Below are 27,580 nucleotides of genomic sequence, written 5' to 3'. Positions count from 1 at the left end.
TGAGTGGAGGCCTGTGACTAGTGGTGTGCCACAGGGATCAGTGCTGGGTCCATTGTTATTTGTCATCTATATCAATGATCTGGATGATAATGTGGCAAATTGGATCAGCAAATTTGCTGATGATACAAAGATTGGAGGTGTAGTGGACAGTGAGGAAGGTTTTCAAAGCTTGCAGAGGGATTTGGACCAGTTGGAGGAATGGGCAGAAAAATGGCAGATGGAGTTTAATACAAACAAGTGTGAGGTATTGCACTTTGGAAGGTCAAACCAAGGTAGAACATACAAGAGAAATGGTAGGACACTGAAGAGTGCAGTAGAACAGAGTGATCTGGGAGTACAGATACATAATTCCCTAAAAATGTTGTCACAAGTAGATAGGGTCGTAAAGAGAGCTTTTGGTACATTGGCCTTTATAAATCAAAGCATTGAGTGTAAGAGTTGGAATGTAATGGTGAGGTTGTATAAGGCATTGGTGATACTGAATTTGGAGTATTGTGTGCAGTTTTGGTCACCTAATTACAGGAAGGATATTAATAAGGTTGAAAGAGTGCAGAGAAGGTTTGCAAGGATGTTGCCCTAACTTGAGAAACTGAGTTACGGAGAAAGGTTGAATAGGTTAGGACTTTATTCCCTGGAGTTTAGGAGACTGAGGGGAGATTTGATGAAATTATGATGGGTATAGATAGAGTGAATGCAAGCAGGCTTTTCCCACTGAGGCAAGGGGAGAAAAAAAGCAGAAGTCATGGGTTAAGGGTGAAGGGGGAAAAGTTTAAAGGAACAATGGGGGGGCTTCTTCACACAGAGAGTAGTGGAGTGTGGAATGAGCTGCCAGATGAAGTGGTAAATGCGGGCTCACTTTTAACATTTAAGAAAGACTTGGACAGGTACATGGATGAGAGGTGTATGCAGGGATATGGTCCAGGTGCAGGTCAGTGGAACTAGGCAGAAAAATGGGTCGGCACAGCCAAGAAGGACCAAAAGGCCTGTTTCTGTGCTGTAATGTTCTATGGTTATGTAATTAAATACACCTTTTTTGATACCTTTTTCTCTTTTTAAAGTATACAGAATACAATTCAGAGATTCGTCCTCCCGCAGACAGCCACAAAACAAGAAACACCGTGGAATCTGTTCAAAGGAAACACCAAACACCCAACCTGCAAAAAAAAAGAACAAATTGTGCAAACGGTAAAAAGTGAGTGAATGACACATAGAATATCAACAAGAGACCAGGAGAATTCAGCTTAGTTTAGTACAGTGCAATAACTGACTGCAGGCTGCAGAGCCAGTCTTCACCAAAACACCCCAGTTGGCACCGTTCACCCCAAACCGCTCAAAATCAGCAAAAAATAGAGTGACCCCAATCTAGAAACACATCCAATGTGAACATCAAAGCCTCCCAAAATGAGCTCTCAAGTCAACAGCCTCGCTGACCAATCCTTGCAACTTGGAACCCAAAACTCCTGTCACAATAAACTTGACCTAGAACTTTGAACATAGTCTGTCCCTTCGCTGACACAGAACATGGCTCTGTTCTGTTAACTGTTACAGAACAATCTCCCTGCTCTTTCACTGGCACAAGGCGTCTCCTCCGTCCTTACGATGCTACCTACGGACCTCCGCTCACCGGTACGGGACACGGGACGTTGTCACTGTGGCCTTTAGGGGGCAGCAGCGGCTCCGATGCGCGTCAGAGTGAGAAACCAACCTCGGCAGCCTCACTCTGCCCAGCAACTGATGACTCAGCACTGAGCTCTACTCTCATTGGACATACTCGGGGTTCCAGCTGTGCCCTGTGCTTCTTTGGGGTTGAAGGTGAGTTGCGGCGGTAAATCAAACTAACAATTCCCGAATTCACGACCAGGCTGGTGTGGTGGGTCCCCGAGATTCCCGGTGTGTGTGTGTGTGGGGGAAGGGGCAGGAGTGACAGAGGGGAAATAGGCAGGGAGAGGAGGAGATGGAGTGAAATGGAGAAAAGCAGAATGGAGTGAAAGTGTTGAGAGAGAGGATGAAGGGGAATGGGGAGCGGGAGGGACAGGGGAGAGGGAGGTTAAGATTGGAATTGGGAAAGGGGAATGATTGCGATGAGGTGCAGATGATAGATGGAGAGAGGGTATGAGATCAAATGGACACCGATTATCGTCCGTCCTGTGGGCTTTGGAACTTCCTGTGGATTGGGGGAGTAAATGTGAACCCACTGTTTATCAAGCATTCATAAAGTTAGCATAGAAGCAGGTCCTTCGGCCTTCCAGATAGTTAAGATCCCCATCAATTCTAACTCTCATTGACCCGTAACCTTCGCTGCCTGGTAATTAAAATGCTCGGGAATTTGAATGCCTTCACCCAGATACCAGCTACCTTCTGAGGAGAATATGCCCCACCCCCCATGTCATAAACAGGGCCTCTAGTCTAACACATCCCTGCCAACTGTGCTGCCCTGCTTATTAGTTCCATTTATCCACATTTGGCCCACAGCCCTCTAAGCCTTTCCTATCCATATACTTACCTAGATGCTTTTACATGTTGCTAATGTGCCCCCCCCCCCCCCAACTGTTTCTGGCAGTTCACGCCAAATACACGCTACTCTGTGTGAAGTTCCCCTGATACCCTTTTATCCTAAGATCTCTGACTTCCGATCTTAAACCTACATTATTGTTTTAGCATCAGCTTGCTGGGGAAAACAGTACGGGCTCTCACAGTGCCTCTACCCCTTGTGGCTTATCTACCCCAACCTCCTATAATCCACGGAATAAAGTAAAACCTCTGCTTGTAACCCTGGCCCCAAACCCAGGCAACATCCTGGTGAATCTTCCCAGCACTTACTCCAGTTTGGTAACATCTTTCTGAAAGCAGGATGGCCAAAGCTGCCCAAATACAACCTCTCCAAAGTCTGTACCACAGCAACATAACTTCCAAACCCCACACTCAATGCCCTGACCAAACACCTTCTTCACCGCCCTGTGACGCTGCTGTCAGTGAGCCCGGCACTTGCAATCCATACCAGACAGCGATACAACCAGTTAGAAAGCTCTCCACTGTACATGACATGCATCGTAAGTTGTACAGAGTTTGTTCTCCATTGATCCTGTTTAAAAATAATCTCGGATTGTATGTGCTGACATGTACGTACTCTGATAATAAATTTAATTTTGACTGACATTGATATGACATGCTTCCATCGGTTGGGGCATTGACATGAAAGTCAGGAGATCATGTTGCAGTTGTAGAAAACTCCGGATAAATCACATTAAAAGTATTGTGTGTCGTTCTGCTCACCCCATTACAGGAAGGATGTGGAAGCGTGGGAGAGGCTACAGAAGAGCTTTACCAGGATGTTGCCTGGATTAGAAGGAATCAGCTCTAAGAGGTTGGGCAACCTCAGATTTTTTCCTTGGAGGATCAGGGGCTTAGAGGAGACGTGAAAGTGGTTGAGAGAATTATGCAAAGTACAGATTGGACAGATAATCAGATTGAAATGTCAATGGGTTTATGGTGAGTGGGGAAAAGTTTACAGGAGCTTTCTAAGACAGTTCTAAGAGTATTTCTTTACATAGAGAATGGCTTTGAGGAATAATGGTTAAAACAGATACGGTAAGAACTTTTAGCGGGTATTTAGGCAGAAACATGACCGGTCAGGGAGTGGCGGGACACAGACTATAAACCGGAGGATGCCATCAGTTTAGATCTGCATCATGATTGGCACAGTCTTCATGGAGCAAAAGGCTTGATCCTGTGTAGCACTCTAGTGGTCTTTATGAATCTTTTTAATGTAATGGACTTCTACCATTAACTGAGGGGTCCGTGGACCCCAGGATGGGAACCCCTGATCTAACCTTAAACCAATGCTTTTGGCGTTCAGACTTACCAGTTGTGGGGAAAGGTGAATTTTTTTGTGGGCGCGTTGGAGATAAGGGCTAATTTTTTAAAGAACTGCAATAAACTTAATGAAACATGATCCCCTTTTCACAAAGCCACGCGGACTTTACTCTAATGTGGGTACCAGTTCCCTGTGAAGTGAAGCAGTTGCCCTGTGCTGGGCAGACTCACTCCTGCCTCGTGTCGACCTGTTTACTTTGCCCCTCTCTGCTCGTCGGGCGGTGTCGACACTCCCGCTCTGTCTGTCCGTCAAACTGTGCTTCGCTTTCGCTTTCCATTTCCCAGACTCCGAGCCGAGCTCGGGGGTTCCCGGCAAAGAGTCCCTGAGCTGGGTCACTGCGGAGCGGGACTGAATCCCGAAGCGAAGCGTCTGTCTGCGCCGGGGAGACTCCCGCGGTCAGTGACCGGGAACCGGAGAACGGGAGGCCGGCGGGGCGCGCAGGGGGTTGGCGGGGGGAGAGGTCCGTACAGAGGCTGGACGTGCGGGGGTGTAGCTGCTGCTCCCAGTACCTGAACTACGGAGGAAAGGTCAGCCTTCTCCACTCCTCACAATCCCTACCCACCCTCCACTCCTACAGCCTCTCCTCACCGTTTACTATTCCTCACCCTGCTGCACCTTCCCAATCCCACTCTCCCCTCTCCCCACCCACCCCTCCTGCCCCACCCCCTCACCCCTTACACTTTCTCTCTCCCCACCCCTTCTCCCATCTCTGCATCATGCAGCCCTCTTCCTCACCCTCCTACCCTCCCCTAGTTCGTCTCTCCACTCCCCTGATCCTCATCCCCCTCCCCTTCACTTTCCTACACTCTCCCCTCCCCATCCCCTTCCCCCACCTCTCCCTCAACACCACTCCTCCTGCTCTGCACCCTCCTCTTCCCTCTCTCTCCCTCACCCTCTGCTCCTCACTCTACCTCTACGCTCCTCCCCTCTCCATTCCCCTCCTACCCCTCCTCTATGGAACGTGGGTCTCACTGTATTTCCGAATGTGATGTGTGTGTCTCTGTAACCTGTGTGTCTCTGTATTTCAGGTCCCCGGGATTGGCTCCAGCAATGGCTGTACCCAGGGCCCTGCTGTGCCTCGCTGTGCTGGATGTGGCCGTGACCTGGGTCCTGAGCCCAGCCCTGCAGCTGTGGGGGGCAGAGCCCCTCCTGGCGCTCTGGGCCAGTTCGTTGGTGCGGCTCTGTCTGCTGTCTGCCTGTCTGCAGCCGGTGAGCTGTCTGCTCCCGGGGCTGACGTCTGGCCAGCTCCGGGACCTGCGCCTGGGGCTGGCCACGTGCTGCCTTCTGTTGCCGACCTACACCAGCCTGTTGGTGGCCGTCGGCTGCCCCTGCCCCGAGCTCCTACACGGCTCCTGTACCACCCGTGTGCTGGCCCTCTCTTACCTACTCACAGGACTGGGATTCACCGTCAACCAGAGGTTCCTGCCGGAGGTCGGGGGTTCCCAGACAGCCTCCCTCACCAGACTGGTATCCTGTCTGAAGCCTGACTCCAGTCGTTTCCTCCTCGTGGCCGTCTTCCTGGTCCTGTCATCGGCTGGTAAGTTGTGTCCAAGGGGAGGCAGTAGTGGGACAGGGTGAGAGGTGAGGGGTAGAGTAGGGGTACGGTTCTGTACTGGGAGGGGAAGAGATATGCAGTAGGATTTATATGGGAATGAGGGGTGACCAGGGGTTTAAATAGATAGTAATTCAGCACTGATATACACCCCTTGGTCTAACCTATTGGTGCCAACAATGTGCCCATCCAGCCAGTCCCAATTTCCCAAGGCTCACCCTTCCATGTACCTACCCAAGTGCTTCCAAGTAATATCATTACATCGGCTTCAACCACTTCCTCTGGCAGCTCATATAAAATAATGAATGATACTGTTTGAAAAAATCTGTCTGAAAATACTGTTTGAAAAAGTTGCCCCTCATGTTCCTTCTACATTTACCCCCCTCACCCTGCCTATGTTCCATAGTTTCGGACTCCACTGCCCTGGGAAAAAACTGTTACCATCCACATTATCCATGTCTCCCTTAATCCTGTACATTCCCAAAAGGTCGCTCTTCAATCTCTTGCCTTAACTCATGTCGTCTTGTCCTGACATCATCCTTGTAAAGCTTTTCTGCATTCAGTCCAGTTTAACCATGCTTTTCCTGCTACTAAAAGGTGACTAAAACCGTACACAGCACTCTAAATGTGACCTCACATCTGCAGCTAGCTGTGATACCGTTTTCAAGGAGCTGCTATGCCTCTTGCTCCTCGGTCCCTTTTTCTCCCTGGTTCCCTACTATTTATCATATAAATCCTTTGCTGATTTGACTTTCCAAAATGCATAATCTCACACTTACCTGTACTGACATCAATATTCAAGTTTTATTTATCATGTGTACATCGAATCATGTAGTGAAATTTGACATTTGTATTGACACCAACACACCCAAGGGTGTGCTCGGGCAGTCTGCAAGTGTTGTCACCGACATAGCAGGCCCACAATGCTCAGTAGAGTAACACGGAACACAACAAACAACAAAACAACAACAGCAAAACAAGCCCCTGTTCCTCCCTCTCACCCACCCACATGCACAGTCCTCTAACCCCAAGACAGTCCTTAAGCCTCAGCCTCCAGCATCCCGCAGTTCTGGATTCGGACTCAAATTTGGAAGCAGACATGTTAACCTTAGGCCTTTGATAATCTCATCTACCCATTTGCTACTCCTGGGCCAATGTCCCTAACTGATCAGGATTGCCCATAAGCTATGACTTTTTCACTATCAACACCACCACTTAATTTTGTGTAATCTGCAAGTTCATTCATCTAGTATGTTTATCATTCATTGATATAAATAATGAATATTTAGATAGATATTCTACATAGAACCCTACAGCACACCACGAATGACCAGCGCCCATTCTGAGAAACAATCCAACCAGCACCCTCTGCTTCCTAACTCAGAGCCAATAGGACTTCAATGGGACCTATCCTGGCAGACCAACCAACCTTGTCAAATCCTCCATGCCAGTGGTCCCCAACCAACGGGCTGCAGACCAACACTGGGCCGCGAAGCGTTCAGGGGTACAGCAGTAGCCAGAGTGCACCCAGCACATCTTTAAGAAAAAAGCCGAAATAAACAAGCTAATTAATTAGGTGCCACCCGGCACGTAAAAATCAGCCCAGATCAGAGGCTTTTACGTGCTGAACTAGCTTGTTTATTTTGGCTTTTTTCTTACAGATGTGCTGGGTGCCTTCCAGCTACCGCTGTGTTCTTCGCGGCACAGTATCTGTCTACAGCCCGGAGGTTGGGGACCACTGCTCTATGAAACATTTACAGCCCTACCCTCATTTACCCTTTTGGCTCCATTGGAAAATGGAAAATCCTACAAAAAGTTGTGGATGCAGCCCAGTCCATCACGGGTAAAGCTCTCCCTACCACTGAGCACATCTACACAGAGTGTTGTCGCAGGAAAACATCATCCATCATCAGATACTCCACCACCCAGGTCATGGTCTCTTCTCACAGCTGTCATCAAGAACAAGGTACAGGAGCCTCTGGACTCACACCACCAGATTTAGGAACAGTTATTACTCTTCAACCATCAGGCTTTTGACCCAAAGTAGATAACTCAACTTCAATTGCCCCATCATTGAAATGTTGCCACAACCTATGGACTCACTGTCAAGGACTCTTCATCTCATGTTCTTGATATTTATTGCTTGTTCATTATTTCTATCTCTTTGTATTTGCACAGTTTGTTGTCTTTTGCACTCTGTTTGAACACCCAGTTGGTGTGGTCTTTCACTTATAGTTATTACTCTATTGTGGGTTTATTGAGTTTGCCCACAAGGAAATGAGCCTCAGGGTTGTATATGGTGACATATATGTATTTTGATAATAAATTTACTTTGAACTTTGAGCTTTCGTTATTCCTTCAAAGATCTTTGAAAGATCTGTCAAACAGAACTTTCCACGCACAATGCCATGCCTACTCCTGACAAAATAATGACAGCAGAGTTAAGCTGTGGAGTGGGTGAGAGCAGCAGGTCATGGGGTCATACAGCATGGAAACAGGCCTTTCAGCCCATCTGTACCAGGCTGATCCAGATTCCTATCTATGCTGGTCTCACTTACCTGAGTTTGGCCCATGTCCCTCTAAACCTTTCCTATCCGTGTACCAGTCCAAGCTCTTATTGTACCTGTCTCAATTACTTCCTCTGAAAGCTCATTCAGCAATCTTTGTGTAGAAAAACTTGCCCCTCTAGTTCCTATTAAATCTCTCCTTAAATCTATGCCCTCTATTTATTCATTTCCAGTCATGGGAACAAAGATTTTTTTTAGCCTAATACAGGCGTGAGGGGTTTGGGGATGAGTGGAGGGCAGGGATAGGGATAGGAGGAGTCGGCACTGGGGAGGCTGCCAAGGTGAAGAGGGAGTGAGTGTAGGCTCGGGTCCTGCAGGGACTTGGTTAGTGGAGCCTCTGTGTTTTGAAGTATGGGTATCTGTAATATTGGAGCAGTTGGCTCCCCAGAGTACCAGGTTGAAGAGTCGGCTGCAAATCCCTGGCCTCCCACAATTGTCCAAACAAATTTCTCTTGAGTTATCTTCTTCCCAGTGCTGTTTGCTACTTGCTCGTCTGACCTCTGACCAGCCCCACCTCCCCACTTTGCTCTGCCAATGTCAGCAGGTCTAGTGCTCCCCCCCCCCCAGGTGTGCAGGGTGGGAGGGGCATGTCGGGACATGGTGAGATCCTGGAGCACCTGCTTTGCCCCTCCCATTGCTGCCTCAGAGATGAACCTCCCATCGGGCTCTTGTTCCCTCTGGAACGTTTGTCCAGCAGACCACTCCTGTGAGAGCCATATCCTGTGTTCCCTTGATGTTGTGAGACAGGCCTCATCACCTCTGATCCCCTTGAACTATTGTCCTCATTGACCTCCTGCTTGGTGATGCATCGGCCTAGTAAGCTTGGCATCTTTAAATCCATCACATTCCTCTCCCCGTCACCTCCCCCCACCCTATCACTGCTTCCCATCACACCACCCCATAAACTTACTCTCTATCACTCTCCCCATCACCCCAATGTCTATCACTTCTCGCATCTCTCTCCCAACATACTCACCCACCCCTAGCCAGTGTTACCTCTCCCCATTACTTACCCCTCCCTCTCCTGACTGTCCCCTCCCCAGATCAGTTGGAACTTTATTTCCATCTTTGCCTACGGTTTCCAGCCGTGAATTCACTGGTTCTGAAACCCCTTCGAACCTTAACCACCCCATTTCATCGTTGTGAGTTCATGGGCCACTCCTCGTCCCAACACAGCCATGTCTGTGAATACAAACAGACCTTTGGATCCATTCTGCCCGATGGGGGGGAGGGGGATGTGGTCTCAGTGGGTGGGGGTGTTGGTGGTGTGTTTGTCTTTGATGTTGGGGTTTCTGTGGGACTTCTAGAGGGTATTGTATCTGTCTTGGGGGTGCAGCCCTCTCAGTTCCTGTGAGAGAGGCAGTGTTCTTTGTCTTGGGAGGGATGTGTTGTTCTGCTCTGACTGGTCATTACCACATCCCCAGTCCCATCTACTGGATTCTATACCTCAGATTTTATGGGGTGGAGGAGGTGGTATGTGGGGTCTTTTGGGATAGCTCTGACCAGTCACTATTCCCAGGGGAGACGGCCTATCTCTGCTCTAAAGGGAGGGAGTGGGATTAGGGGTGGGGGGTGTTCTCTCAGAACGCCCTGACCAGTCACTGTATTCCCAGGGGAGATGGCTGTTCCGTACTACTCCGGCCGGATGACAGACTGGGTGATGAACAAGGACGATCCATCGGCTTTCTCCAGCACCATCTTGGCGATGGCGGCCTTCACTATTGGCAGGTACTGTCATGAGCGAGGAGCAGAGGATTAACAGGGTCCTACCTGGAGGGGGGTGGGTGGGGTCAGCTGTCCTCACTCACTTTGAAGTGAATGCTCGGTGATGTTACAGGACACAGCCAGTTTTTCCGGTCACACAGACACAGTCCCACAACTACACACGGTTCATTACCACAGGCTGCTGTTTCTCACAGTGTCCTGACTACAACACAGTGAACCATGATCTTGTCCTAAATGTCTGTAAATCATTTACCCCAACATCCTTCTTGCTCTTCTCCCACAAAGTCCCTGTAACCCCAGTGACCCCTGCCCATGCCCATAGTGTCTGTAAACCCTCTGACCCCTGTCTGATAAGTGTCAGTCACCCACTGAGCTCTGCTCCTTTGTACACAGTGCTGTTTCAGAGTGTATTTGCGACTGTATCTACAATGCTACAATGATGAGGATTCACACAAGGATTCAGGGCTCCGTGTTCAAATCTGTCGTGCACCAGGACATCGCCTTCTTCGACACTCAGCACACAGGTACAGTGCACCATCTTTCCCAGTGGCAGCTGGGTGTGAAGGGGCAGAATGAGTCGGAGAGGGAGGGGAAATTCCACTGAAACACTGTCGGTCATCTGAGAGGGGGGAGAGGCAGAGCAGGGGATTGAGACAACAGGCTCATCAGTGTGAAGATTACAGAAGAGGTAAGATACTGTTTAAAGTAGTTGTGTGTGGCAGTGGAAATATGATGAGAAAGAGAGAGAGAGTGGGAGGGAGCGATGGGGAGAGAGAGACAGAAAGAGAGGCAGGTGGGTTGCAAGAGGGAGTGGTAGGGAATCAAGAAAAAACCAGAATATGAAAAACTGTAGAACAGACAAGATGGAAATATTACCAAATCTGCTCTATGCAAGGGATCAGTTTAGCTGTTTTACATCAACCACATTGTTTAGGTCTGGAGTGGCTTTAACCCAAATGGTATATTTACTTCTGAAGCAATTGCAAAAATGTAGCTGTCCCTGGTTGTTCACTGAGTTTAAATCCTAAACCTCTTGTAGGACATAAACTTTGATATCAGGTCTGATTTTCCAAACCCATAACTGATTAATCAGGTAATCAAATCAAACTTCAAAGAACATATATGTTACAATACACAATCTGAGATCCATTTTTTTTTTGCAAGCATTCCAGTAAATACAAGTAAATACACCCAACAGGATGGACAAACAGTCAATGTGCAAGAGGCAACAAATTGTTCAAATATAAAATAAAAAAAAAGAAATAATAATAAAGAAATAAACAATAAATAGCAAGAATATGAGATGAAGGGTCCTTGAAAGTGAGTCTATAGGTTGAGAGAATAGTTCAGTGATGGAGTGAGTGCAGATGAGCGAAGTTATCCCCTCTGGTTCAGGAGCCTGCTGGTTGAGGGGTAATAATTGTTCCTGAACTTGGTGGCGTGGGTCCTGAGGCTCCAGTACCTTCTTCCTGATGACAGCAGTGAGAAGAGAGCATAACCTGGGTGGCGGGGGTCCCTGATGATGGTTGCTGCTTTCCTGAGATAGCAGTCCATGTAGATGTGCTCCATGGTGGGGAGGACTTTACCTGTGAGGAACAGGGCATATTCACTACTTTTTGTCAGTTTTTCCATTCAAGGGTATTCATGTTTCCATACCAGGCTGTGATGCAACCAGTCAATATACTCTCCAACACACAGATATAGAATTTAGTCATGGTTTTAGATGACATGCCAAATCTTCTCAAAATATTAAGAAAGAAGAGGTGCTGTCATGCTTCCTTCATGCTTCCTTCCTATGTAGGTCTATAGTCTAGTGTAGCTTCCTCTGTGCTTTTTTTTTTACGTAGTTTAGTCTAATTTTCATACTGTCATGTAACACTATGGTCCTGAAAAACGTTGTCTCATTTTTACTATGCACTGTACCAGCAGTTATAGTCGAAATGACAATAAAAGTGACTTGACTTGATAATGGCATTTACATGCTGGACCCAGGACAGATCCTCTGAAATGATAACACTGAGGAATTTAAAGTTTGTGACCCTCTCCACCTCTGATCCTCCGATGAGAACTGGCTCATGGACCTCCAGAAGTCAATGATTAGCTCCTTAATCTTGCTGACATTGAGTGAGAGGTTGTTGTGGCATCACTCAGCCAGATTTTCAATCTCCCTCCTATAAGCTGATTCATCATCACCATTGATTCAGCCAGTGACTGTGGTGTCATCAGCAAACTTGAATATGGCATTGGAGTTGTGTTTAGCCTCACAGTCATAAGTGTAAAACAAGTAGAGCAGGGGGCAAAGCACACATCCTTGTGGTGCACCTGTACTGATGGAGATTGTGGAGGAGATGTTGTTGCCAATCCAAACTGACTGGGGTCTGCAAGTGAAGAAATCGAGCATCCTGTTACACAAGGAAGGATTGAGGTGGAGGTCTTGAAGCTTATTGGCTAGTTTCTGACACCTACCTCACCTTTCTCGATCTCTGGAGACAAAGTATTGACTGACGTCTTTTATAGATCTACCAATTCCCACCGTTATCTTGACTACAACTCTTTCCACCCTGTCCCCTGTAAAAGTGCCATTCCCTTTTCTCAGTTCCTTCGTCTCCACTGCATTTGTTCCCAGGATGAGGCTTTCCTTTCCAGGACATCAGAGATGTCTTCCTTCTTCAAAGTTGAGTGTTTTCCTTCCTCCACAATTGATGCTGCCCTCACCCACATCTCTTCCATTTCCCATCTGCGCTCACCCCATCTTCCCACCACCTTAACAATGATAGAGTTCCTCTTGTCCTTACCTACCACCCATGATCCAACACATCATTCTCCGCATCTTCCACCATCTCCAAAGGGATCCTACCACCAAATGTATCTTTACCTCACCCACTCTCTGTTTTTCACAGGGATCGCTCCCTCTCTGATTCCTCTGTCCATTCATCCCTCCCCACTAATCTTCCTCCCAGCACTTACACCTGCCCATTCACCTCCTCACTCACCTCCATTCAGGGCCCAAACAGACCTTCCAGGTGAAGCAACACTTCACTTGAAAATCTGCTGGAGTCATCTATTGTGTCCGGTGCTCCTGACATAATACAACCTCCTCTACATTTCTGAGACCCATCGTAAATCGGAGGACAACTTCATCAAGCACCTCCATTCCATCCACCAACTTCCTGGTGCCCAAAGACTTTAATTCTGATTTCCTGGGGTCCATATCCTCCTCTTGTGCCACAATAAGGCTACCCTCAGGGTGGAGGAATAACACCTTATAGTTCATCTGGGTAGCATCCAGGCTGATGGCATGAATATGAATTTCTCCTTTCAGTAAAAAAAAATCCTCCCCCCCCCCCATCTATTCTTCTACTCTGGCCCCTTACCTCTTATCACCTAACTATGACCCCCCCCCCCCCCGGGTACACTCCTCCTTTTCTTTCTCCTATGGTCCACTCTCCTCTCCTTTCAAATTCCTTCCTTTCCAGCCCTTTATCTTTCCTACCCACCTGGCTTCACATATCACCTTCTAGCTATGCTTCCCCCCCTCCCCACCATTTCATTCTGTCATTTTCCTCCTTCCTTTCCTGTCCAGAAGAACTCAGCTGAAAACATCGACATAATTTCCATGGATGCTGCCTGACCTGCTGAGTTCCTCCAGCATTTTGTGTGTGTTGCTTTCGATTTCCAGCATCTGCAGGATTTATTGTGTTAAGGGGATTGATATTGAATGCTGAGCTGTAGTCACTGAAGAGCATCCTGATGTATGAATCTTCACTGTCCAGATGTTGACATCATTTCTGACAGATTGTCCTGGAAGCTGATCATGTAGAAAAAGGAACAATTTGTCCTGAGCTCTTGAGACAGTGAGGATGTGGATTAGATCAGGATTTGTATACAGACCTGTCCAGGACCCCAGTACACAGGATACAGGCCTGCAGAGATCTGTTCTAGAGAGATGAGAGGACCCAGGATCTAAAATCCAGAAGTGTTGTAGAATGAGGGGTCGAGTGCGCTAGACCCAGGAAATGTCCTTCTGTGGAGGGAGAGACTCAGAACCCAGGACCCAGGGATCTCCTGTTAGAAGAGTGTCGGGATGTCAGGATCCCAGACCCCAGAGATTCTCTTACTGCTGAGTGAGTGATCCAAAACCCCAGAAGAGAGAGGGGCTCAGAATCCCATGAGATCTCCTGTAGAGTGTGGAATCCAGGACCCCATGAGTCTCCTGCAGACTGTGGGACCCAAGGCCATATGAGAACTGTAGACTGTGTACCCAGGAGCTGATGAGATCTCTTGTAGACTGTAGGATCCAGGACCCCATGAGATCGCTTTCAGAAATTGGGATACAGAACCCTAGGAAATCTCTTGTGAAGAGAGGGCTTAGAACTCTAGGAGATCTGTTGGTACAGTTTTGATGAAATCTCTGTCTCTCTTGCCAGGTGACATCACATCCCGCATCACCACGGATACGAACACGATGAGCGACTCACTGTCAGAACAGCTGAGCCATCTGATGTGGTGCCTGATGAGGGTCATGTGCCTCCTGGCCTTCATGCTCAGCCTGTCGTTCAAACTATCTCTCTTCACCCTGGCTTTGATTCCATTCATCACCATCATCCCTGAGTTCTTCGCCCATTTCTACCAGGTAGGTTCATCATTGCTCATTTCAACCCATTGGTCCTTTCCCACCCCTGATCATTATTCCTATCCCACATTGTCCAGCGTCAGTCTCTTCAACACCACAGCACAGGGACCAGCTGGCCTTTTGGCCCACGACTCAGCCGACCATGATGCCAAGTTAAGCTAATCCCATCTGCCTGTATGGACTATATTCAACTTGTGAATGTGCCGTAATGCCTCTTAAACATTGCTATCATATCTACTACTAACACTTCCTGGTAGCACATTCTAGGCACCTACCACTCTCTGTAAAAGTAACTTTGTCTTGTAAATGCCCTTTGAATTGCCCCCCTCTCACTGTAAATCTATGCTCATATTATCTGACACATCCGTCCTGGGGGGAAGAAATCTACCCTATCTATGCTTCTCATAGCTTTGTATACTCAGCCTCTGGTGCTCTAGGGATAGCAATCAAAGCTTCTCTAACATTTCCTTGTAGCTAATACTTTCTATTTGAGGGAAAATCTTGCTGAACCTTTTCAGCACCTTCTCCAAAGCCTCCACATCCTCCCTGTAAAGCGGTGAGCAGACTGCACGCAGTAATCCAAATGTGGCCTAAGCAAAGTTTCATGCAGCTGTAACACAGATTGCTGACTCTTACACTCAGCACCCTGACTGAGGAAGAGAATATGCCGTGTGTATCCACTTGCTTTGCCACTTTTCAGGGAATTATGGACATGGACCCCAGGATCTCTCTGTGTATCAGTGGTGTCGAAGGTCCTGTCATTCATTGTGTACTTTCCTCTCAAAGTGCAACACCGTATACATGGAGTAAATTCCATCTGCTGTTTCTCTTGTTGATATTTCCAAGGGATCCCTATCCTGCTGAATCTTTTGACAACCTTCCTCACTATCCACATCTACACCAACTTCTGTGTCATCTCCAAACTCATTAATCAGCCCAGTCATACATTTTCATCAAAATATACCACACACACAACCCCCCCCCACCCCACCGTGGAAGTCCCAGCCTTGATCTTTGTGCAACACTGCTGGTCATGAACCTGCAGGCAGAATAATACCCTTCCATCACTACTCTTTGTCTTCTCTGGCCACGACAGTTTTGAATATAATTTACCAGGTCTCTCCTGGGATCCCATATGCCTTCATCTTTTGGATCAGCCGACCATGAGGGTCCTTATCAGAAACCTTCACTAATCATCTTTATCATCTCTGAAAACGTAATTGTTTGTAAAATATGAACACCCCCCCCCCCCCACTGCACAAAGTCATGGAAAGTTTTTGCTTTGATAAGAGTAGATCCTATCACTAAGAATTATCTCCAGTAATTTTCCCTTCACAGATGTAAGGCCCACAGCCCATAATCTCCTGCTTTGTCTCTATTGTCCTTCTTAAACAAAAGAACAACATTGGCTGTTCTGCTTTCTCTGGGGTCTCACGTGTCACTGGAGAGGATCTCTCTCATCAGCCATCTTACTTCCCATCAGCCCTGGGGACCTGACCTGCTCAGTGTTCTTTGAGAGCCCCAACACTGCATCCTTCTTGAGATCAACGTGCCCTAGAACGTCGTCATACCCTTCCCTGATCTCACAATCCTCTATTTCCATCCACCATTCCAATGGGCCTCCTCCCATTGGCCAACCCTCAATCCTCCAACTATTTCCAGTCCCCAGTTCACTGAGGCATTTACCATTCCTTAATCCTTGGATGTTTTAAGGAGAGAGTGGGAGAGTGAGGATCTGGATTCCTCTGGAGGTACGTATGGCAAGAGTTTAGAAATGGGGAGAAACTGGAGCACCAGGGATTCTCACATGGTCACAGGGAGAATGACAGACAGCACCAGAGGCTGGAACTAAACCTGGGTCTCTGGAGGCTGTGAGGCAGCGCTACTACCTACTACGTGACTCTACTCCCTGTAGGATCAGTCTGGAACACCACTCTACGCCCAGTTTGTGGGATCTCTCCTTGTAATCTGACCCTTTGGAGGTGAGATAAATTAAGCACTCCCTGGATGGGAACTTAGACCTGCAGGTGCTGGAGGGTGAAATAGAAGCTGAGGAGGCTGGAAACACTCATCGGATTGGGCAGCAAGAAGACATTGGAAAGAAGATTATGTGGAAAGCAGCCTCCCCCTCCATTGATACTGACTGACCCTCACAGAGCTGGACCAGCCTGCCCAGGTTTATTGTGGAGACCTCTCCAACCCTGGACTCTGGACTCCTTTTGTGTGGCTGTAATACATCTGACTACTCCCTGACCCAGGATTCTCCATGTCTCATTCTCCTTGGTCCTTGGACTTCCAGTGAGGGGTCCTCGATGACGCTGGGACTTCCTGTTCAGGATCCTCCCTAACACTGGGACTTCCTGTGAGGGGTCCTCCCCGACACTGGGACTTCCTGTGAGGGGTCCTCCCCGACACTGGGACTTCCTGTGATCGGTCTTCCCTGACACTGGGACTTCCTGTGATCGGTCCTCCCCGACACTGGGACTTCCTGTGAGGGGTCCTCCCCGACACTGGGACTTCCTGTGAGGGGTCCTCCCCGACACTGGGACTTCCTGTGATCGGTCTTCCCTGACACTGGGACTTCCTGTGATCGGTCCTCCCCGACACTGGGACTTCCTGTGATCGGTCTTCCCTGACACTGGGACTTCCTGTGAGGGGTCCTCCTTGACACTGGGACTTCCTGTGAGGGGTCCTCCCCGACACTGGGTCTTCCTGTTCAGGGTCCTCCCTAACACTGGGACTTCCTGTGAGGGGTCCTCCCCGACACTGGGACTTCCTGTTCAGGGTCCTCCCTGACACTGGGACTTCCTGTGAGGGGTCCTCCCCGACACTGGGACTTCCTGTGAGGGGTCCTCCTCGACACTGGGACTTCCTGTGATCGGTCCTCCCCGACACTGGGACCTCCTGTGAGGGGTCCTCCCCGACACTGGGACCTCCTGTGATGGGTCCTCCCTAACACTGGGACTTCCTGTGAGGGGTCCTCCCCGACACTGGGACTTCCTGTGAGGGGTCCTCCTTGACACTGGGACTTCCTGTGAGGGGTCCTCCCCGACACTGGGACTTCCTGTGAGGGGTCCTCCCCGACGCTGGGACTTCCTGTGAGGGGTCCTCAATGACACTGGGACTACCTGTTCAGGGTTCTCCCTGATACTGGCTCTCCCTCTACCAGGCCATGACTGAGCCCAGGCCTCTCTGACTGTGAGATATTCCTGTGTGACAGAACTTGTCGGCTGACGTCCAGGCGTCTCTGGCCAAAGCCAATGACGTGGCGATGGAGACATTCTCCTCCATGAAGACAGTGCGCAGCTTTGCCAACGAGGATGGAGAGTGTCGACGGTATGGCGAGCGATTGAACGACACCTTCCAGCTCAACAAGAGGGAGGCCTTGTTCTACGCCATCTACATGTGGACCAACAGTGTAAGCCCCATTCTCTCCCTTCCCACAACCAATACCCCTGGGAGGGCAGTTGTCACTTTTTCTCTTCACCCAGGGGTGGGTGGGGAAGGGGTCTGACTGTAACAGTGTGAGGAGAGGGGACGGAGTCAAATGGTTTGGTGTTGGGGACAGTGGATGTTGAGGATGGGAGGAAGAGGAGTGGGTGACTTTCGCAATGAGGAGGTGAGGGTGGGTCCTTGGGCTAAAAGGGGCAGAGGTTTCCACCCCTGGATCACTCGGTGAGCAGAGACCAGCTTAGAAACTAAGGTCATGATGCTGCCTGAATGGAAATAGTGAATGGGGTGTGGTGGTGTCTAGGATGTATGTCTGCTTCATGGGGGATTTTACGGTCTCTGGTGTGTCTGCCTCTTGCTGGTGTGAGGGCTCTCTCTCCCAGGGGATGCTGTTTGTCTCCTGGTGGCTGAATTTCTCTCAGGATTGGCTGAGGGAGTGTGACTTTCTGTCTGTCTTGGGAGTGGGGGCAATTCTGTCTGTTATGAGGAAGTCTATCAGGGGTTCTGTCTGTAGTGGGTATCTATCTGGGTGGGTATCTGTCTGTCTGTTTGTTATGGGTGGTCTGTCTCTGTGTTGGGTGTCTCTCTCAGGCAGATTCCTCTGGGTCTGAGGTGGGTGTCTGGGATTGGTATCTGTCTCTGGGGTGAGTGTCTGTCTGTCAGGGTGGATGTCTGGATGGGTGTCTGTGTCTCATGACACCCTGCCTCTTCCTTTGCAGCTCTCCGGCCTGTTACTGAAGGTCAGCATCCTGTTCTACGGGGGCTCGCTAGTGACAGACGGCAGAGTGACAAGTGGTGGTCTTGTCTCCTTCGTCCTCTATGAACTGCAGTTTACCTCGGCCATTGAGGTGAGTGACAGGGACTACACTCATCCTTATCTTCCTGACATTCAGACACCTGGATCTCAGCTCCAGATCCTCCTTGTGTGCTTTATCTTCTGTCTAACAATCACAGATCAGTATCTGGACCTGCTGTCTCACAGCATCAGAGACCCGAGTTTGATGCTGTCTTTGTGGAGTTTGCATGTGCTCCCTGCACTGTGTGTGTTCTCCTTGGGTGCCCCTGTTTCCCCTCACATCCCAGTGACTGGGACGTAATTTCCCTCGGTGTGTTGGTGAGGGATGGGGGGGGGGGGGGGTCATTAATAATTGGTACCATTGTCACATGTACCAAGATGCAGTGAAAAGCTTTAGTTTGAATGCCGTCCAGGCAGATCATAATTAATCCGGGGAAAGTTGCTGGGACTGTGGCCAGGAACACGATGCGTGTAAATGGCGGCTGGTGATGGGCACAGACTGAAGGGCCTGTTTCTGTATTGTGTGACTCTGACTACAATGAGAGGAGGTAGAGGAGCTCAGGGTCTGGCACCAGGCAAATAACCACTTCCTCATTATCAGCAACATAAGAAATAGGAGCAGGAGTAGGCCATCTGGCCCATCGAGCCTACCCTGCCATTCGATGAAATCATGGCGGATCTGTCCGTAAACTCAGCTCCATCTACCTGCCTTTTCCCCAAAACCCTTAATTCCCCTGAGATTCCCCTAACATAAAGATGGCTGTTCACTTCAGGAAAATCTGCACTGCTCACACCCCTCTTCACATCGGTGGCAGAGCGTGGGAACTGTGAGCAGTTTCAAACTCCTGGGAGAGTACATGTCACACAACCTCTCATTGCCCTACAGTCACCAACACCTCTGCTTTCTGAGGATGCTTAAGAGAGCTGGTCCATACACACCAGTACACACAATACACCAATATACACACCAGTACACACAATACACCAGTATACACACCAGTACACACAACACACCAATATGCACACCAATACACACAATACGCCAATATGCACACCAGTACACACAACCTTCTACAAACACATGTTGAGGGAATTCAAACATAATGCATCACTGTGTGGTACAGAAACTGCACTGTGACACACAGGACGGCTCTGTGACAAGTGGTTAAAACTGCCCAATGCATCACCAGCACCAGCACCAGCCTAGCTGCCATCAAGGACATGTCTTCAGAAAGGTGCCTGACAAAGGCCAGTAATATCTCACCCACCTTATTTATGAACTGTTTGTCCCACTCTTATCAGTGAAGAGGTTATGCAGCATCTACACCTGGACCATTAGATTCAAAACAGTTACTTACGCCTTACAGTAAGTTACAGTTATGCCTTACTTACCTCAAGCCGTTAGGCTGATCAACACCTCCATCTATTTACCACCCAACCACTTCAGCTTTCATATTCCCTGCTAATAGCTGGATGAGTCTCTCTTGCAGAGAGTCTCTTGGTCACTTTATCATTCCCTGTCAAAGTCACCTTCTGTTCAGATACCCTGGCACCTAGTGTCACTTTATACACGTACAATCAGTCTCTTAGCTAATCGGTAAATCAGAATCAGGTTAATTATCACTGGCATGTGTTGTGAAATTTGTTAACTTAGCAGCAGGAGTTCAATGCAATACGTAATATAGAAGAGAAAAAAAATAATAATAATAGTAAATTAATCAATTATAGTATGTGTATATTGAATAGATTAAGAATAGTGCTAAAACTAGAAATAATGTATGTTTAAAAAGTGAGGTAGATGGCAGAGGGGAAGCAGCTGTTCCTGAATCGCTGAGCGTGTGCCTTCAGGCTTCTGTACCTCCTACCTGATGGTAACAGTGAGAAAAGGGCATGCCCCATGTGCTGGAGGTCTTTAATAATGGACACAGCCTTTCTGAGACACCACTCCCTAAAGATGTCCTGGGTACTTTGTAGGCTAGTGCCCAAGATGGAACTGACTAAATTTACAACGCTCTACAGCTTCTTACGGTCCTGTGCAGTACCCTTCCCCCCAATACCAGACAGTGATGCAGCCTGTCAGAATGCTCTCCATGGTACAACTATAGAAGTTTTTGAGTGTATTTGTTGACATAACAAATCTCTTCAGATTCCTAATGAAGTATAGTTGCTGTCTTGCCTTCTTTATAACTGCATCTATATGTTGGGACTAGGTTAGATTCTCAGAGATCGGCACCAGGAACTTGAAACTGCTCACTCTCTCCACTTCTGATCCCTATATGAGGATTTATGTGTTCCTTCTTCTTACTCTTGCTGAAGTCCACAATCAGCTGTTCTGTCTTACTGACATTCAGTGCCAGGTTGTTGCTGTGGCACCATTCCACTAGTTGGCATATCTCACTCCTGTACGCCCTCTCATCACCACCTGAGATTCTACCAACAATGGTTGTATCGTCAGCAAATTTATAGATGATATTTGAGCTATGCCCAGCCACACAGTCGTGGGTACAGTCACACATAACAATTTCTCGTACATTGTGTTACATAGGGTTCCCTTTTTATTTATATTTGTTGTATTTTTTATGCTACATCGGATCTGGAGTAAGAATCATTTCATTCTCCTTTACACCCATGTACTGAAGACTGACAATAAATAGTTTTGATTTTGGTAACTAGTGTCACAATCCAATAACTGGTCACCGGCCGACAGTCATCAGATATTGACTGATTGATAGTTGCATCGATAACCGAGTGGGGTGGGAGTCCAGGTGATCTTGTTTTGAATCATCTCTGTCTCTGCTGTGTTTATTGAAGTCTCTGATTGTTAACCTGTCTCCAGCAGTGTGGATTGCAGTAAGCTCTGTTGTGTCTCACTACAGGCCCTACTCCACGTCTACCCTCATGTGAAGAAAGCTGTTGGGGCCTCGGAGAAAGTCTTTGAGTACATGGATCGCAAGCCTGCCATGCCCCCTGTGGGGACCCTCAGGCCAACGAAGCTGAAGGCACACATCGAGTTCAGGAATGTGACATTTGCCTACCCCAAGCAGCCAGATGTTCCAGTGCTGAAGGTAAGGTGACTCATTCCACACTGCATTCGGTTCACTTCACCAAAACGAATCAAATCAGGACTTGTCCATGTGGACAGGAAGTGAGCAGTTGTGATCGAGGTCACAGCCTGGGTGAGGAATTGGTCAGAGAGTGAGGTTAGCCTGTGTCCACTCAGTATCAGTGACCAATAGATCTTCAGTGGTCATCAGTTTGCACTGAGGGAGGGACTGAGAACATCTTGGTTTATTGCTGACATTAATTCTGGTGACGTAGTTGGGGGAAGAAGTTTTCAGAGGAAGATTAGTGAGTTACGGAAGAATACTAGAACAATGGAAAGCCACTCAGCTCTTTCAGCCTGCCCAGCCATTCATTGTGACCTCAGCTGGTCTGCCCCGGTCTCAGTTCCTCCCCTCTGCCAGTCCTCCTTTGCCCACAGTTCCCTGTGCCAGGGAAGATATTCAACCACTGACCTTCTGAATCTAATAATAATGGAAGTGTGGATCCACTGTAAATCAGCCACAGTGCAAAACCCAGTATTCACCACCAGCACAATTCCACCCTCACTGCTGTAAACCAGTGTCTTCACTCACCCTCAGGGTGTAATTACTAATTCCCCAAAAACATGTAAATGGCGGATATGTCATCTAAACACTACCAGTCTTCCCCCAGCACCCTGCAGCCGTGACGACCACCCTGCACAACTGTCAACCCGTACACAGCTCATCGAGCACATGGTTTACTCGACACAAACTTTCTCTGCACCCAGCTCCCTGTGCACGCACCCCCTGCATGTGGATCTCCTCCACTCATGGCTACCTCTGCACAGTGTTTGCCTGTGTTTTGTGTATGTGGATCCTCTTTCCAATTCCTATACCTCCTGTCTTCCTCTTCTCCCCACCCCTCCCTTGCACATAATCCCCACTAGCCCCCTCACCATCTGTTCTCTCTCCACCTCCCACTGCCCTACCTCATCCACCTCCCTCCTTTCTCATTCCCCATTCCTCACTCCTGTATCCACTCCCGTTCCTGACTTAATTACTGGAGTGATGTGAGTGAAGGTCAGACCCCCGTAATGAGACCAGATGTTATTTTTGCAGAATGTGTCCTTTGAGGTACGGAGTGGGGAGGTGACAGCCCTGGCGGGGGCCTCAGCTGCAGGGAAGACCACCTGTGTGTCCCTCCTGCAACGTTTCTATCAGCCCCAGTCAGGACAGATCCTGCTGGATGGGATTCCCATCGAGGAGTACGAGCACAAGTATTACCACAGCAAGGTAAGGCGGAGGGGGTTATAGATGAGATGGCGAGTGGGGTCAAACATGGATTGGTGTGGGGAATCACCCTCAGGGTGGAGAGGGGGTTACACATGGGCCAGTGGAGGAAGGGGTCATACACAGGACAGTGGGAAGGTTAAAACTTGGGGGGGGGGGGGAGAAACAGAAGGGTGGGTCCATACTTGGGCCATTGAAAAGGGAGAATCAGTAATAAGACAGTGTGTGTGGGGGGGGGGGCATTGGAGGGGGATGGGTCCTAGGACCCAGGTCGAGGAGCAGAGGCTCAGACACATGGAAAGGATGAGGGGTCTGATACATAAACTACGTTATTTCAGCATAATGCTCTGGAATGGCAATGGTCAATGTACCAAACTGGAACCCGCTCCTTTCTACAAGGCGGAGGTTTAAGGTGAGGGGGTGAACATATAAAGGGGGTTGTGGGGCAAGATTTTCTTTACACAGTATAGCTGCTTAGAACACTCGGCCCAATACAAACACATCGTTAAAGAGTCATTTAGTCAGGCACATGACGGGGTGGGGGGGGGGGATCAATGTAGACCATACAGGCGGATGGGTTTCTGTTAAATTGGCATCTTAGTTGGCACAAGTGTGAGCCAGCTGGCCTGCCCGTGTTCTGTTCTGTTCTCCTTCACACTCTCTGTACCCCTTTGAGGGGTTGCTGTAAACATTCCCTTCCCTGCCCCTCCTGCTCCACCCTGGTTTCACTGACAGTGTTGTCCAGGTGGCCCTGGTGAGCCAAGAGCCGGTGCTGTTCGCTCGGTCGGTGGAGGAGAACATCGCCTACGGACTGGAGGATGTCTCCACTAAACGTGTCGCCAACGCAGCGAGAGATGCCTGTGCACACCAGTTCATCACAGCGCTGAAGGACGGGTACAGCACAGGTGAGGGGGCCGTGGGGAGAGAGGGTTGAGCTTTGAGCGGGAGGGTGGCAAGTGGGAGCAGTGGGAGAGGTACTGAGAAGAAAGCGGGAGAGAGATTGGAGTGAGATTTGAAGGGGAGAGAGGGGAAATGAGAGTGGAGAGAGTAGGGAATGGAGTGAGGAGGGAGGGCAGAGTGAGAACAGGTGGAGAGGGGAATTAAAGGGGAGACTGAGAACATGGAGAGTGAGAGGTGGTCTGACGGGAAACGGAAGAGCAGTTTTAGGTGAGGTGAGGAAGTGAGTGTGGATCTGAGGGAGCCTGGGATAGGGTAGAGGAGTGAGCCAGGTTGAGGAAGTGAAAGTGGCTGAGGGGGGGTGAGTGTGGGTGAGGAGGATGGAAGAGGGAGGGAGAAGAGGTGATAGGTTCTGAGGTGGAGAGTGTGCAGCTGAGGGGTGAGCCCGGGCTAAAGGAAGGATGAATGTGAGAGACGATATAGCTGTGATAACACCAGTGGGGCAGAAAGGGATGAGGACAAGGAAGGGTTTGCATTTCAGGAAGCTCTTTGCTGTGAGTGTTACCACTCCCTCACCCAGTATGGGTGATCAAGCAATTCCCAATCCCCACATTTCCATGAGCACTGTCCCCCTCTCTGTCCACAGACGCCGGTGAAAAGGGGGGACAACTCTCGGGGGGACAGAAGCAGCGAGTGGCCATTGCCCGAGCTCTGATCCGAGACCCTCAGGTCCTCATTCTGGACGATGCGACAAGCTGCCTGGACAATGAGACTGAGCACATGGTGAGTACTGCGGACCCCTAGCACGACACAGTCAGTACCGCGGACCCCTAGCACGACACAGTCAGTACCACGGACCCCTAGCACAACACAGTCAGTACCGCGGACCCCTAGTACGACACAGTCAGTACCGCGGACCCCTAGCACGACACAGTCAGTACCGCGGACCCCCACCCTATCACCTCGTCAGTACCTCAGGCCCCATCCCAACTCCCCAGTCAGTACTGCGGACCCCCATCCCAACACACTCAGTATCCCCGACCCCCACCCCAACCCCCCAGTCAGTACCACGGACCCCCATCCCAAACCCCCAGTCAGTACCGCGGAACCCCACCCCAACCCCTCCCCCCAGTCAGTACCGTGGACCCTCACTCCAACTCCCGGTCAGTATCCTGGACCCCCACCCCAACTTTCATGCCATTGAGTGTGAAACTGAGTTCCTGCAGAGAATTATTCTGGTTTCTTCCTTCCTTCTCACTCCTGCTGGAGGATCTCAGCCTGAAATGTCAACTGTGAGTTAATTTCCACAGATGCTGCTGACCTGCTGAGTTCCTCCAGCATTCTGTGTGTGTTGCTCTGGATTTCCACCGTCTGCATTTTTCCCTATCTCCGTTGCTCTCTCTCCCTGACTTTCTTTCCCATCCCGTCTCTGTAATCCCTGTCCACTTTGTGTACACGGTGCTCCATTCATCCTGTACACACTGAGACCATGGTCACTTTCACTTCACCCTGCATGTCTCATTCTCTCCCTCTCCCTCCCCCTCACCATTTTCTGACTCTCCCTTTTCTTCCTCGTATCACGGTATGCTTCCCTCTCTCACTCTGTGCATCTCACTCTCTCCCCACCCCTTTCTTCCGCCGGACTATCCCCATACCTCTCTCTCTGTGCCTCACACCCTCCATACCTTTCTTCCTGACACTCTCACACTCCTCTCCCCATCTGTCCCCCTGCCCCTCCTACACTCCCCCCTTCTCCTCTCCTCTTCCCCCCTCCCCTAACCCCGTCTCTCTGTCACTGCAGGTTCACCAGTCGGTGTACAGCCGAGCTGAGGACCGGGCCGTGCTGGTAATCGCACACCGGCCGAGTACGATGGAGAGAGCCGATCGGATCGTGGTGCTGGAGGGGGGGAACGTGGTGGAGGAGGGGACGCCCCAGCAGCTGCAGGAGAAGGGTAGCAGCTACCACCGGCTGCTCCACATGCAGAGCCCGGATGTGGGGAGTGAGCAGTTGGAGGGGGGGGTGGTGGAAACAGAGTTGGAGTCGTGAACAGCAGGATGTCCTGATGGTGTCTACTCGGGCACAGTTGGGTGGTTTTCAGTGTAACTTAGACTAATGTACATATGATGTTTTTGTTTAATAAAGTATTTTGGATCCTAATGATTTGCTTCTGAGGTTCCTTGGAAGTCGAGAAGAAGGCATAAAACACATTGCTTATGATCATAAATATCACAAGAACAATGAGGAGAGAGAATGAAGAGAGAGTGAGGGGGAAAGGGAAAGAGAGGGAACAAAGGTGGTGTGGTTTTCATATACAGGACTGCCAATAACAGCAGAGAGCCTTTGTTTTGGAGGCTGAGCGTGGGACCCAGTTTGAACATTTAAAAGACATTTGGACAGGTTCATGGATATGACACTCTAAATGAATACGGGTCAAGTTAATGACCTATAGAAAAACTGATGTATCATTAATTACGATTCATTTAATGATTTGTCATTAATGAAAAACTCACACTTTGTTGTCTCAACACAAATATTTGGGCCAACAATTTACATCCTGAATGCTTTTGTTCCCTTTGTACAACATTCACTCAGACCATGAACCCTTCAAAAAGCCAGGCTCAATAAACTGATTAGAAAGGCTGGCTCTGTTATGGGAGTCAAACTGGACACACTGCAGGCTGTGGGAGAACAAAGGACCCTACCGAAAATCCTGGCAATTCTGAACAATACTCCCTGCCCACCACCTTGGCTGAACAGAGGACCACGTTCAGTAACAGACAGACAGACATACTTTATTGATCCCGAGGGAAATTGGACAGTCGCACCAACCAAGAATAGTGTAGAAATACAGCAATATAAAACCATAAATAATAATAAGTAAAATTATTCCATGTGGAAATAAGTCCAGGATTAGCCTCTAAGACAACTGCACTGCTGCAAAGACCACTATGAGGCCATTCTTACCCTCGGCCTATAGCCGGGGAAGTGATGACCCCCTCCCGTTAGACTTGTTTGTGGTAACTTCTATTTTTTCTTGCTTCTTTTCTAATATTTGTTTACCAGTGCACTTGTAATGCTACTGTGTCACCGTAATTTCCTATGGGATCAATCAAGTATCTAACTATCTATTGTTCCTTTTGTATAACACTCATACTACAAATCCTTCACAAGGCCATGCTGACTATCCATAATCAGACACTGTTTGTAAAGCCTTTCCCTGAGAACCTTCTCAAATTATTTGCCTGTCACTGAAGTATGACTCACTGGTCTATAATTTCCAAGGTTTTCCCCTCACCTTTTCTTGAACAAAGGAATAACATTTGCCACCCTCCAATCATCTAGTACATTCCTGTGGCTATTGAGAATGCAAAGATCTTCACCAAAAGCACAGCAAATCTCTTTCCTTACTTTTGTAGTATCCTGGGGTATATCCCATCTGGACCCAGGGACCTATTTTATCCTAAAGTTTTTCAAAAGTTCCATCATATTCTCTTTCTTATCATTGGTATGTTTAGACCACAAGATATAGGAGCAGAATTAGGCCATTTGGCCCATCGAGTCTGCTGTGCCATCCAATCATGGCTGATCCTTTTTTTTTCCCTCCTCCTCAAACCCAGTTCCCGGCCTTCTTCCCGTAACCTTTGTTGTGTCCATTCAAGAACCGATCAATCTCTGCCTTAAATACACCCAACGACCTGGCCTCCACAAATTCACCACCCTTTGGCTGAAGAAATATCCCCACATCTCTGTTGAGGTGTAGATTTTAAAGGTG

The 27,580-nt window shown here is 48.8% G+C and overlaps 1 protein-coding gene across 5 annotated transcripts; it reads left to right on the top strand.

Annotated features, from left to right (window-relative positions):
* Positions 1–1,789: 1,789 nt before the first annotated feature.
* On the top strand, positions 1,790–25,965 carry tap1 (transporter 1, ATP-binding cassette, sub-family B (MDR/TAP)). 5 transcript variants are annotated; one of them, XM_059970604.1, is made up of 12 exons: positions 1,790–1,812; positions 4,903–5,411; positions 9,607–9,721; positions 10,112–10,242; positions 14,146–14,351; positions 17,572–17,769; positions 18,521–18,649; positions 21,474–21,662; positions 22,740–22,913; positions 23,656–23,815; positions 24,454–24,590; positions 25,609–25,965. In XM_059970604.1, the coding sequence occupies exons 2-12, from the start codon at positions 4,925–4,927 to the stop codon at positions 25,852–25,854; spliced, it is 2,172 nt and encodes a 723-aa protein (XP_059826587.1). In that variant the 5' UTR covers positions 1,790–1,812; positions 4,903–4,924; the 3' UTR covers positions 25,855–25,965. The 5 variants fall into 5 exon arrangements, with proteins under 5 accessions (XP_059826587.1, XP_059826584.1, XP_059826588.1 ...); XM_059970601.1 differs by lacking the exon at positions 1,790–1,812 and adding an exon at positions 3,300–3,364; XM_059970602.1 differs by lacking the exon at positions 1,790–1,812 and adding an exon at positions 3,983–4,269.
* Positions 25,966–27,580: the final 1,615 nt, after the last annotated feature.

The sequence above is a fragment of the Hypanus sabinus genome, chromosome 5, assembly GCF_030144855.1.
Source record: "Hypanus sabinus isolate sHypSab1 chromosome 5, sHypSab1.hap1, whole genome shotgun sequence".
In the NCBI taxonomy this organism is placed as follows: domain Eukaryota; kingdom Metazoa; phylum Chordata; class Chondrichthyes; order Myliobatiformes; family Dasyatidae; genus Hypanus; species Hypanus sabinus.
The sequence above is the reverse complement of the archived record's forward strand: the minus strand, read 5'-3'. Positions and strand labels throughout refer to the sequence as shown.

Coding starts and splice junctions, on each gene's coding strand:
- tap1 (XM_059970601.1), top strand. CDS start 3,330: ATGTTGCCTGGATTAGAAGGAATCAGCTCTAAGAG. Junction 17,770..18,520: donor TCTACATGTGGACCAACAGT/GTAAGCCCCATT, acceptor CTTCCTTTGCAG/CTCTCCGGCCTGTTACTGAA. Junction 24,591..25,608: donor ACAATGAGACTGAGCACATG/GTGAGTACTGCG, acceptor CTGTCACTGCAG/GTTCACCAGTCGGTGTACAG.